Raw genomic sequence first — 14,403 nt, forward strand, 5'->3', positions numbered from 1 at the left:
TATGCTATGTGAACTGCACCTAATAAATCTCCTGGTAATGATCTTATCTTTGGTCATATGATCAAACACCTTGGCAGAAACGCCAAAGAACAACTTCTGGACATTCTTAATACTTCTTGGCGAACAGACAGTCTACCAAAAGAATGGAAAAATCAGTTATTGTATCCATCCTAAAAGCTGACAAAAATGCCGCAGAATGTGAAAGCTATAGACCTATTGCATTAACTATTATACTCTGTAAAATTACTGAAAGAGTCATACACTCCAGACTCATGCACTGGCTCACAAAAAATAAGAAAATTAACTTCTACCAAAGTGCCTGTAGAGTGCGTCATTCAACGACAGATCAATTATTCTACTTCTGCAAAACAATAATAGACTAATTTCAGGAAAAACTAACAAAAAAGACAGCTGCCATATTCCTTGATATGACTTCTGCTTTTGATCATGTTTGGATTAAAAAATTGATACAAATAGTACATGATATTGGAATTAGAGGAAATGCTTTAATCTGGATCGCTGATTTCATGAGAGGAAGAAAGATCAAGATTAGAATCAATCTAGCAATATCTAGAGAGTGGAGAACCTAGGCTGGTGTTCCCCAGGGCTCAGTACTCAGTCCCTTACTGTTCCTTTTATATGTCAATAACATTCATCCTTACCTTACAGAAGACACAAAAGTAGCTTTCTATGTAGACGATATAGCCGTGTGGCACACTAGTAATAAACTTAAAGAATCGGAAGAGATTCTAAACAAATCCATGAGAGGATTAGAAAAATGGTCAGATGGACTCAAAATCAACCCAGATAAAACAAAACTAAGCATCTTTAGTACAGACAGGAAAAATAGACATTCCTACAATCTCAAAGTCATGATCAAACAGGTTAATTGAAAAAGTCGTGAATTCAAAATACCTTGGTATTACTCTTGATCATGAATTATGTTTTGCTCAACACATTTTTGATACTTCCAACAGGGCTCTCGAAAACTAAATACCGTATATTGAAAAGGCTTTGCAGAACAAACTGGTGTGCAAAGCCAAAAATTCTCAAAACTACTTACACTACACTAATAAGGCCAATAATGGAATATGCAGCACCTATCTGGTCACCTTCAGCTTCATCGGTAAAGGAAAAATTAGACAAAGTGCAAGCAAAAGTGTCCAAGATTATCATTGGTGCAGTCTCATCCACCAATAACATCAGAGCCCAACAGGAATGTGGGCTTGACCTCCTGGAGGACAGACGGAAATTTGCCACCATAAAATTCATTAAGAATATCAGAAGCTACCAAAGTGATCATATCTCCCTAAAAACTTATGAACATTGGAATCAAAAATGCAGACTTCACAGATCATCAACTTTACAATATAATGACACTATCAGGAAGGAAACAGGTCTCGATCATATACAGGGTGTTCGGGATAAATTTGACAGTTTCGTAAGGAAAAAGAAAATCTTCTTTGTATCTATTAAATTTAATGAATTGACAAAAAAACATTACAGGCAGAGTTAATTACAATACTATCAACAAGATTTACTCAAAATAACCACCATTAGCATCGATCACAGCTTCAATTCTGCTTCGGAACCTCGAACAAGCTGATGCTACAGTCTCCCTGGGAAGGGCTGCAAAAACTGTTTTAATTTTATCCATTAACTGGGCTTTTGTATTACTGGAAGTGCGATTGGTGTCTTTTTCAACTGCGCCCCATACAAAATAATCCATGGGGTTAAGGTCTGGGGAGTTTGGAGGCCAAACATTTGGACTGGTGAAGTCGTAGAAATTTTCAGACAACCATTTTTGACTTTTCCCAGAGGTGTGGCAAGGGGCCGAATCCTGCTGCCATACATACGGCCTACCATTGGCTACCCTTGTTATCCAGGGCTTGACTACAGTTAGCAACTCCACGAACAAAGCCCGAATTCCAATGCCAGGGTTCTTCAACACCTGTTCCTGCAGATTTGCGAGGAATTCTGCTGTACGAACGCAATCAGATCGTCTGCTAGGGATCTTTCTTCTTGCTACATCCTCGTAGTCACCATTGCAAGTCTCTAGTTCATGCATGATTGTTTTTACTGTATTCAGGGAGCATTGGGCAGCAGTCGTAATATCCTTATTTTGATGGCGGGCACGAATCATCATGATACAAGTTATTCTCTTCCATGATTCAGGTGGGTTCCAGCTATCCATCCTTTCTGACATCTTGTATATGAATGAAGAAGGGTCCAAACTTTTAAATGAAGAGAAGTGTGTGTTAATACATGTAACTTACGGAAAAATATAATTAATTATAAATATGTCAAATTTATCCCGAACACCCTGTAAATGCCCACATAAGTAAAGAACTTCTATTTTCCAGTCCTTTACCTTCAAATACCTCCATAAATCTAAACCTTACCACATTCTGTACAAAAAAAGAATCAAAAGAAATGCTCAAAGAAAAAGGCCTAAATACTATCAAACTTCTTTCATCCTCCAAACAAGTTATTTGTTATACCGATGGATCGTCATACACCAATATGATTAATGGAGGCACTGGGTGCTCTCCTTCTACTCCTAAAAGGTGAAAAACTTTCAATAAAAGTAGGATCTGGGAGAATTGTTTCCAATTTTACCAGTGAACTCTATGCAATAAATAAAGCACTCGAAACTTATTGAAAATTATCATCATCTCAACAATCAGAGGGAATTATAATTTACAATGACTCCAGATCAGCTATGGAGGCAATCAAAATGGCAATACCAAGCTCACACAAGACATCCATAAACTCTTAAACCAACTCAAGTGTTTGGAAAAAGGTTGTATTTTACAATGGATTCCTGCTCATGTAGACATTGATTACAATGAGGCAGTTGATAAATTAGCAAAAGTGGCCAGAGAACTCAACCAAGAAACTGACATAATCACTCTTGCTGATGCTTATGCACTTCCAAAATCTAAACTAATTCCACTAAAATCAGGGATATACCACCAAATTCCCGAAATAAGTGTTGACAGAAAGACCTCCACCATGATAGCAAGACTCCAAACAGGACATTTTAGAGGAATGAAGATCAATATGGATGATACGAGAACATATAGAAACTGCAATAACTGCCCTAATACTGAACTGATAGCCACTCACATTTTTACCTGTCCAGCAATTACAGCAGCCTTGCAAGCAATAGACCCTAATCCTGAACAACAGCTCTATATGAACAAAATCATTGACATAGCCAAAGCAGTTCAAGGAGCACATGGAAATATCGAAGACTCTTCAAAGGAACAAGACAACAACAACAGCAACTCCACTGGTATCTATCCCACAACCTGGAAATTGGCCTCTATTCAACCCATTCCTAAGAAGGATGGCAAGTCACTGCTGTCCAACTATCGCTCCATCTTGCTCACCTCAGTTCTGTCTAAAGTAATGGGAAAAATCATCAATTCCGAACTTCTACACTACCTTGAAGGTACCTGCCTAATAAATGACCGCCAGTATGAATTCTGTCACTGCTGATCAACAGGAGATCTTTGATATATAGTAGGAAGAGGGTTGGTGAGAGGACAGAACCTTGTGGAACTCTTGTTGAACCCATTTGTCCAGAGACCCATCTCTGGACAAATGCCATGGAGAAGTTTGGCGAATCTCAAGTGGTTGCACTTTATCTCCAAGGCGTTTGACCGGGTCTGGCACAATGGCTTACTAAGCAAGCTGCCATCGTTTGGTCTATCTCAGGGCCTCTGTAGTTGGATTGCCAGCTTTCTGTCTGGATGCATACCACGTGTGGTGGTGGATGGTTCCTTATCCTCTCACCATTCAGCTAATGCTGGGTTTCCACAAGGTTCTGTCCTCTCACCAACCCTCTTCCTACTATATATCAATGACCTACTTCAGTTGACCTCCAACCCAATACACAGTTTTGCAGATGACAGCACATTGCATTCCTCTATTTCTTTTGATAAACCTTACTCCACACAACTCACTTCAACCTACAGAGCATCAACTACCAGATCTCCAAGCCATCCTCCAGTGGGGTTCAGATAACCTAGTCAACTTCAATGCTAATAAAACCCAGTACTGTCTTATTTCTCATAAAAAAGAACCATTTTCTCCCAGTATTATTTTTAACAACACCCAAATTTCCAGACAATTTGAGATTTCTCTTCCTAGAATTACCCTGACATCAAGCCTCTCCTGGCATAAACACATCACAACCATTTCATCCTCAACTTCTAAAAAAAAAGGATTTCTCCTTCGTTCAAGACGTTACTTCACCCCTGAACAGCTGTTAACCTTATACAAATCACATATTTACCCAACCATTGAATACTACTCTCACATATGGGGTGGGGCTCCCAAAAGCTCCCTCAAAATGCTTGACTCAGTACAGAGGAGAGCAATCAGACTTATTAAAGATCCATCTCTTACCAACTCACCCCCCCCCCCACTCTTGCATAGACAATCAGTCTCCACCCTATGTGTATTCTACAAATATTTCCATGGAAAATGTTCATCTGAAATAGCATCAATAATTCTTCCACTTAGTACAAAGCTCATTGGAACACGTGCAGCTGCTGCTCATCATCCCTTCACAGTGTACCTTGAAGCCCACAGAACAAGTTTTTTCTCCTTCTCCTTCATCCCTGCAACTTCTGTACTATGGAACAGTCTTTCCCTTATCATGTTCCCCAAGGAATACAATATACAGTCATTTAAATCAAATGTGAACAAGTACCTTCTTTCCCAACCCACTACCCATGCATGGTACTAATGTACCATATCAAGCTTGCCAATGTTGATCAACCAATCTCTCATGTATGGGCTCAACATAAAAAAAAGAATTGGCCATATGAGCACTTCCTTTCCAGCATTTGTTTTATTGTTTTGTGCATTCATTCATTCATTCTGTGCTACAAACTCTCAAGTTTCTTAGAATACTACAAAGTTAAAAGACCTAATTTAATATTATATTTGCATATGTCTTCTTTTGCTAAGCAAGTTTCCTTAAACACATCTTTCTTTCATTTATCTGAAGTAGATATGAAGAATAATTGCTCAGACAACAGGAATACGTTTAACTGAGCAGTTCCAACTCCACTTCTAATAAAAAGAACTTTACTGCAGATTCTATATTGTTCCTTGGAATATATATCATTTACTTTTCATATACGAAGGCTTGATACATTATACTGTCCTTCAGTTATTAATTTCACAGTTCTGTATCCTCTGAGAGTAGTTAAAGATATATATAAACACTTTTCTGAGATTAGAGAACTTAATGCATTAATTTATTAGACCTTTCCAGCTCTCCTTCCTTGCTTGCCTACTCTTTGCCTACTAATAGTCCTGTTATCCAGCGACAGCTGTTCTAAAAACAACAAGTAACATACAGTCCATTACCGAGATTTAAAGCAAAACTCAAGTGACAACATACCGCCATTAATGGAGCGATTGCACATTACAAGTGTTTGATATAGACACACTATGTTTAACAACATAATTTATAATATACAAATAACTCTGCGTTTAAGTTTAAGGGAGATGGTAAATCCCGTATTATTGTACAGCCGGGTAAGAAACTCTGATCGAAATCCTTCGAATCCTAGAGCTTCATGCTGAAAAAACTATCGGCGAGCCCAAGTGTAAGTAATCACTTGGGAAGTACAACACCAGTAATAGTAATAACTCTGTGTTTGTTCTCTAAAGATTAAAATCTATGGTAAGTAAGTTTATTATATTTAGGCATGGTGACTCCGGTAATACCAAGCATATACAATTGCATTAGTAAATGCAAACACATATTTTTAAGAGTACTTTATCATATAATAAAAACGTATTCCTTATTAACAAAATTTTTCACTCGGTACGTACAAAACTGGAAAAAACAAACATTACAAGTGAAATGATTATGTGAGATTTTTGCATTATGACACACCTATGTTTGAGTGCTCTAGCTCTATGTTAACCATCATACATATTTTAATTAGGCGCCCTTAATTTGACAGTGAGTGCAGTCATTATTTTAGCACTTTTAATAATCTCCCTGGGCCTTATACTCAGGCATATTTTATCTCATTCTTCTGACATACACAGTGTTTTTAAATTTCTACAAAAAACTAATTATATATATATATATTAATTTTACATTTTTTCCTATGTTATATCTTGAAATATATATCATGGTGTTTTACATAATTTTTTAGCCATTGTTGTGGTGCCCAAGTTGCTGATATGAAAAGAAAAAAAAAAAATTTCAACCAAAAGCTGCTACCATGCAGATTACTAATATCAAAGAACAAGTTCTTGCTTGTTACTGAGGAGAATTAGTACTTTGAATAAATAGATGCCACCTAGTAGTTTATTTTTCTCTTCAAATATTGTGTATTGTTTGTTATTAAAGCCATTTTTTTTAGGGTTACTCACATCTCTGACTGGAAGGGTACAGAACATAACGTAACCTTTTGCATTTAAAGTAAAACTCTCGATGAGTTCATGGAAGATCTCTGATATCTCAAATGAAATTATGCCTTTTTAAAATCAAGCGTGTGCATTTTATCCTAAGAGATATACAATAAATTTTCCACATTCAAAGACAACCGATATTGTCTCATTTTAATATCTATCAAATCTCTTGTTCATATAAGTGAGGTGTCAAATCATCCACCAATTGGTGAGAGTGACCATGAAGTGATTACCTGGGTGGTTGCCAGCAGTGTGAGGACCTCTGTGGGAAAAGGGTATATGTGGAACTACAAGGGGAGGGGGTGATTATGAAGAGCTCAGGAGACAGCTTGCGGGTGTAGCGTGGAATGAGGAGTTAGCTGAAAAAGAGCTCAATGCAGCTTGGGGGATTTTCAAAAAACTGTTTAGTAGATGCAATGTCTAAATGTATTCCAAGGGTGAGAAGGTTAAATAAGGTAGGTGTGAAATGAATGAATAAAGAGATTAAGAATGCGATACAGAGAAAAAGGGCATTATAGAAGTAGCATAAGAGAAGTGTAAATAACCAATTCCATGAGGATTATAAAGACCAGGCAAGGCAGGTGACTTAGTTGGTGAGGGTAGCTAAAGTGAGGTATGAACAGCAGTTAGCTAATGAGGCTAAAAAGAATTCTAAGGAGTTCTTTCGATATGTAGCCAGAAAAAGAAAGAATGATTATGGAAGGATGACATTGATTGGAGAAAATGCTATAAAGACAGCTGTTGCGGAAGGTGTGGTGGAGATACTTAATCAGCAGTTGATAAAGGTCTTTCGATCTTGTGAATGTGACTTCATGGAGAGATTGAGAGCAGTCGATGATGGGGAGGAGAGACTGACTATAGGTGAGCAAGAGGTGTATGGGGAGTTGAGTAAACTAGATGTTAATAAGGCTGTGGGACTTGATAATATATCACCACGTATTCTGAAAGAATGTGCCAGGGAGTTGACACCTGCCTTGATATATTTTTTTAATATGAGTCTTGCACTGGGTCAAGTTCCTAAGGTGTGGAAGGAGGGCAAGATTGTGCCACTTCATAAAGGAGGTGAGAGAACTCAAGCATCAAACTATAGGCCTATCTGTGTGTCAGGTGTTGTGGTTAAATTGTTGGAGAAGCTTGTGAGAACTAGGATCCAGAATTGGGTTGACAACAATGGTATTATCTTTGATGGTCAGCATGGATTTGCTAAAGGGAGATCATGTTTTAGTAATCTACTTACTTATTACAATAAAGTGACTGCTTTCTTGGACAGAGGAAAAGGATACACAGTAATATACTTGGATTTTGCAAAGGCTTTTGATAGAGTACCTCATGATAGGTTGACAGTCAAACTAGAGCAGATGGGGTTGGATATTAGATTGGTGCATTGGATTGGAGATTGGCTATCTGATGGGTATCAACAAGTTGTGTATGGGAGAGCAATATCCAGGAAAAGGAAAGTCACTAGTGGAGTGCCTCAGGGGTCTGTTTTAGGTCCATTACTGTTTAACTTGTATATTAATGATATAGGTGAAGATTTGGATGGAGATATTCAGTTGTTTGCAGATGATGCAAAGTTGGGACAAACCATAAAGAGTAGTGAAGATGTTGTGGCCTTACAAGAAGAACTTGAATAAATTGAGTGATTGGGCACGGAAATGGGCATGCGAATTCAATGTTGCAAAATGTAAGGTTTTAAAATTTGGAAAACAAAGATGGGATGTAGAATTTATGCTTGATGAGAATATATTGTTGGAGGTAGAGGAAATAAGAGATCTGGGGGTGATAGTGGATAAGGATCTAAAATTTAGGGGACACATCGTCAAAATTGTGAAGACAACACAAAGCTTTCTGGGAATGCAGAGGACACTGACGTGTAGAAGCAGGGAGATTCTTGTTCCGTTGTATAAGGCTTTGATTAGGCTACACATGGACTATTGTGCCCAGATTTGGTCACCGGGTTTTCAGAAGGGTTAAGAGATGTTGGAAAGGGTCCAAAGGAGACTGACTAAGGTAGTTTCTGACCTCTGGAATGTCGAGTATGAGGAAAGATTGAGAAGATGTAATTTGCAGTCTGGTGGACAGGAGGAAGAGGGGAGATATGATAGAGACCTACAAGTTGGTAAGGGGTTGTTATAAGATCAATGCTGGAGAAGTTTTACAGAGAATAGTGAGAGATCAGGGGAGAACCAAAGGTCATCCCTGGAATCTGTATAAAGAGGGTGTGAGTAGGAATGTGAGAGGCAGATTTTTTTTCGTGCAGAGTTGTGAATGATTGGAATGCCTTGCCTGAGAATGTGGTGTCTGCAAAGAGTTAATGTGTTTAAAACACGGTATGATGAGCTTTGTGTGTGATAAAAGGACCTCCCAGATGAGTCTTTGACTCCAAGGTCTTGGGATGGTAATTATAATAATAATAATATCATCTTTCCATTTTGAAGAGACAGGATATTCAGTTGAAATCAGAATAGAACATAAATACTACATTAGATTTTGCCAGTCAGAGGCAACTTCAGGACTTATAGAACATTGCATTTACACTAAAGAAAAATGTTATATAGAACAATTTACTTATTTATTATTATTATTATTATTTCACATCTCCAGGGAGTCCAAAGACTCATCAAGGGAGGACTCATCTACAACTCTGTCTCCACCACTCAATCCACTAACTAACCGCAACTACACCAACGCTATCCATACGTACCGTCGACCACCACCAGTATTTCCACAGAGACAATCACAAACATCCATGCCCGCAGTGGGATTCGAACCTGCAGCCATTCGGCTGGAGAGCGGATACGCTAACCACTCGGCCTGCCAGCCTGGCTGGCCGAGTTTTTTTATTTTTTTAATTTTTTCTTTTTCTTTTTTTTTTATTTCAGATAAGAATTCTTATTCAAATGTATAATTGCTATTTTTTTTTTACTATGAAGAAACTAAGCAAAAATATACCAAGTCATTAACCTTATATCTAATGTCACATGTAATAAACTGTTTTTAATTTGCTAAGAGCTGAAATGTGAGAATATGCATTATTTCAAATAAAAATTAGCTATGTGTGTTATGCACATCAAGACATTAAAATTATTTTAAATTCCAATCAACAAATCTCAAACAGTCGCGTAATTTTTATGCATCCTTATGCTGCATGCTAAAGCTATTTTAATATATTGAAGAAACGCTGGAATATTTTATATTTGTTTGTTTAAACAAGAGATTTTTTGAATATTTAATTTTATTTTCCTTCAGGTATTCGAGGTGAAGTCAATATAATGGTGAAGGTTGATTTATTTAGTGATTCAAACAAATATCGAGAATCATCATGTGGTGTTAGTTTCTTTTACAGTATGTATTTCTTATTTTTTCATCATTTAAAATTTGTTTTAATGTACTTACCTGTTTTATAATTCCATCAATGGAAGAGGAAAAATAATAACTAATATGAGCTCTTTTTTTGTGATTGATTTATTATGTCACAGACTATATTTTTTTTAAATGGTCTAAAAATTTAGCATTAACTTAAAGAATAGTAGGTTTTTGAAACTTCATTAACTGTAGATGCCTTGATTTACATAATTTCTTTTAAAAAAAACATTTCATAATTCTGTGTTAGACATAGAGTTAGCTAAGTTTTCAGAGTGAAAAAAAGCTTGGCAACATCATAATGAAAATAAAATATTTTAAGTTAAAGATATACTGGAAAAATGCAGAGGAAATATTCAGGGCACTCTTGTTTCATTCATTTTGAAATAGACATTAAGAAACACTCTCTTCAGAATGCTTTTTCTGTTGATAATGGAGATTCCATCCTTCCTTTCTAATATATTTTCTAATCTGCTCATGTAATTTTTTACTGAGATTGGAAAGCATTATGCAGCAACACATAACCTCCTGCTTTCCAATCTCAGTAAAAATTACATGAGCAGATTAGAAATTATGCATAAGAAGTATAATTGTAATAGTAATTACAATACAAGCTCTCCTAATCTTTAACTATCATATTTAGATCTTACATTTAAGTAAACTAAAGGATCATTCTACTCTAAATTAAAAATAGCTTGCCAATATCGAATCAATCCAATTTGAACAAATATTCTTGAAATGCATGTCATCTAAAAAAACTGAGGGAAAGTCAGTAAGTAAGTTATAAACAAAAGTAGAACAAATGAATTGGAAGTGGTTGCTTTTAAGCATCTATCATTTACTTAGCTGCACAGTCTAAGATGCTATTTAGTTGTGCATGTGTGTGTTTTGTAGCTGTTTTCAGCAGTTTAAAATGGTGCCCTTCTCGAGACGTGTACAACTGTTAAACAGTATGCTGCTGTGCATTTCTTATGAAAAATTATTATTATCAGAGACCTTTAGGGAGTTAAGGACTCATTAAGAGAGGTTATAAATCGCCCGAATCATCTGTCATACCTTCTGTTAAATTCATTCACACTATGTGCACTCGCTACCACTAAAGGCAAACTATTCCACTCACTCAATGCTCTGTGAGAGAAAAACCTAGCTCTTATCCCTTTCATGACTGAACAAACTTAACTTCCATGGATGTTCCCTGTGTTCTCTTTCCACCTTCCAATGTAATGAAAAAATTTTCAGATGATATCCTATGTGACACCCATTTAAAAGTTTATAGACCTCTATCATATCATCCCTTTTTCTCCTGTTAAACAGAGTCTGTAATCCAGATACTTGCAACCTGTTCTCAATCTAAATCCCATAATCTGGATATAATCTCTGTAACTCTTCTTTGCACCCTTTCCACAGCTTCTTTATCCCCTTGGAATCCAAGAGACCAAAACTGCATACAATAATCCATGTGTGGTTGTATTAAGGCCTTATAAAGAGGAAAAAATGACTTCTTTATCTTTACATGTCAAGGTTCGCTTCAACATCACAATTATACTCTGCGTTGTATTTGAAACTTTCACTTTGTGACCTTTGAACTTTAAATTCCTATCCATATCCTATCAAATCCACCATTACGCCAAGATCCCTCGTCAGTTTCTTGTAGCATAGCCCTTCTAATATAATATGCTGCTGGAAATCTCATATGTCAAAGTGCATAACTTTATACTTACTAACATGAAACTAATAACCATTTTCTTTTGCCCAAATTCAAATCATTTTGCAAGTCCTGGATATCAGTAGTATGCCTATCTTCACATCATCTGCAAACAGTTGCACATCTCCTGTTAGACCCTTCCCAATGTCATTAATGTATAAATTGAACAACAATGGCTCAAGGACTGAACCCTGAGGTAAACCACCGGTCACCTTAAATCTGCAGATTCACACCCACCGTATTCCACTTTTTGATGTCTGTCAACCATCCACTGATCCAAGTCAAGAGCTTATATTCTAATCCCATATTCTCCAATTCATGCAACAGCCTTTTGTGTGGAATCCTATCAAATGTCTTAGCAAAATCCAATATTATCATAGTGTATCCATTCCCTTTATCCAACTCGCCCATAACATTGTTATAAAATATGAGCAAAATGCTAATACATGACCTTCCTTTATTAAATTCATGCTGCTCCTTGTAGTGTATAGCTTGTTTGTCTACCCATTTCTGTATGAGAGTTCTTACCAACTTCTCTAAAATCTTGATTTCCATGCCAGAGATACTGCGTTGTGTCGACTTTCTACTGTTACAACTCTTCTTTTGTCTTTGTGTTATATCTCCGTTATACTCTCAATCGGGTATCACGTGGTACCTCTGAGGGACAATGGAATTTCCTCGTGATCGAGGCAACACCAGGGTATCAGAGTGTCTGAGATTTACCTCTCGTAAAACGCCAAGAAATTTATTTGTTTCGCTGCACCACTTAGCGCTATTAGATTAGTAATATTAACAATCAAGAAGTAATCTCAGGACAGTACTTAATGATACCTAGCAACTCTGCAGATGTGGCCAAAATTTACCCTTTTCCAATGTCCCACATAGGTTCGTAATATTTTATAAGAGGTGCATCGGATTCCAGAAATCACAGAAAGTCTTTGTTAGAATCGAAAGCAAGGTTTATTTATATATCAAAAGTTGGTACACTCAATATCATTAGTTTAAATCCCATCTTAAGGGAGTTCCAGACAGAGTTTAAAATATTCAAATACTACTAATATACTTATAACAGATTATGCAGTAGCTTTCTAAAGTAAGAAGTATATTAACACTCTCAAATGCATTAGTCATGTATTATTATCACAGTCTTTCTAAAACTCCGTAGTTCTGTCAGACTACACAAGATAACATTCATATCTTTCACAATCTCTTTATAATTTATCAATTTCTTACTCTAAACATATTCGTAGCTTCTTTCAATATATTGACGAACTTTAACATAGCGACAGACAGTGAGATTAAATTCAACCCTCTCTAACCAATAGCAATACAATCTTATTCTATATCATTAATGTTCCTTTTCCTTAACATATCAACGTGGCACAAATCTCTCATTCACATGCAATCAAACAAATAAAGTCTACTTATCTTCCCCTTTGGTCCTATATTGCATCTTTGGTCTACAGGAAACTGGCCTTCTGTGGACTGCCGGGCTTGCTTTTTCTGCGGAGAATACGGTTGCCGAGTCCCGCAACTGCCTTAAGCGGGATCCTCCGGTATGGAGGCACTGCAACCCTTCACCACCGTGAAAGACGAACACCAGGAGATGCAGGAACAAAAAAAAGCCTTCTTTCAGGGTTGCATGACCCTTATATTTCCCTCTTTCGCTTTTCTCACACTTTTCGATGTCCAGCCAACACTCACATGCTCTTACGTCACGGCGTCCAGCCTCTCCCCCGCTATCGCACGTACGCTGATGTCATGCTGTTTGCTTGGGCGAGCCGCTCCCGCACGTTACGGCTCCGTGACCTTTGGACTTCACTCCCCCCAACTGTTGAATTTGTGCTTACATTCTATAATTCTATTACACATGTTATTTTATAATGCTCTGCTAATGTTTTACACTTTCAATATTAATTTAACTTCATTCGTGAATGGCACAAAATACATACTTATTTAACCTCTCATAACAGAGCATGCTTGATATATATACACATAGCAATTATTTTATACTTAGAGGCAATTTACTGTATTTATCTCCCTTTTTTGTTTGGAAACACATGTTAGATTGTGATATGATAGGAGTTCATAAAATTCCACTCTATCACAATCCAACAACTGACAGATCGGTAATTAGACATCAGTTTTTGCACCATCCTTTTACAATGGAACTATCATATACATTCCTGAGCTGAGACTCAAGTTATACACACATGTGAAAGGTGTAGCAAATTTGGCTGAATATTCCTTTAGTAAACGTGCTGATATTCAGTCTGTCCCTATTGACAAATTCTTATCCAGGTTTTGCAACAGCTCTTCAACTTCATTTTCATGCACCTCTAACTCTTCATCCTATGAAGCAGCGGTATTATGCACTATGTTACTTACACCTTGATGGTATATCTTAGTAAAGTGATCACTCCATAATGGAACACTCTCATTAGCTTCTGACACTAGAGTATCATCTGCATTCAATAAAGCTATTCTTCCACATTCAGTTTTTCTTTTGTTTGCAGCATAACGATAAAATTCTTTCATATTGCCTTTAGCTTTTATAGTCAGTTTCTTTTCATAATGTGATTTAGCTTTCCGTACAATAGTTGTTACTTCTCTGGTGTGATCTTTATATATTTCATAACTTCTCTCACTCTTATTCTCATAGTATTCTTTCCACATCATCTTCTTGTTGTGGATCTCTTGCTTAATACATTTTACTCCCAACCTATTTATTCTTTGAACACTAGAAATACATTCAGATACCACCTCATTTAAGCACTTTTTCAAGAATTCCCATGCATTGCTAACATTTTTCATGTTCAGTAACTGATACCATGGGACCAAAGATATTCTCCTAAGTTGATCAAAATGTCAAAAACATTTTGCTG

The 14,403-nt window shown here is 36.7% G+C and overlaps 1 protein-coding gene across 3 annotated transcripts in view; it reads left to right on the forward strand.

Moving 5' to 3' along the window:
- The window catches only part of LOC150092739 (C2 domain-containing protein 5), a 615,319-nt gene that overhangs the window by 61,976 nt on the left and 538,940 nt on the right, over positions 1-14,403 (forward strand). For all 3 annotated transcript variants that reach the window (XM_090414825.1, XM_090414826.1, XM_090414824.1), the window contains exon 6: positions 9,700-9,795. In XM_090414825.1, the coding sequence (XP_090270951.1) occupies positions 9,700-9,795 (96 nt within the window). The remainder of the gene's footprint in view (positions 1-9,699; positions 9,796-14,403) is intronic.

The sequence above is a fragment of the Typopeltis vanoorti genome, chromosome 25 (genome assembly GCF_054136105.1).
Source record: "Typopeltis vanoorti isolate ZY-2024b chromosome 25, IOZ_Tvanoo_1.0, whole genome shotgun sequence".
Classification (NCBI taxonomy): Eukaryota; Metazoa; Arthropoda; class Arachnida; order Uropygi; family Thelyphonidae; genus Typopeltis; species Typopeltis vanoorti.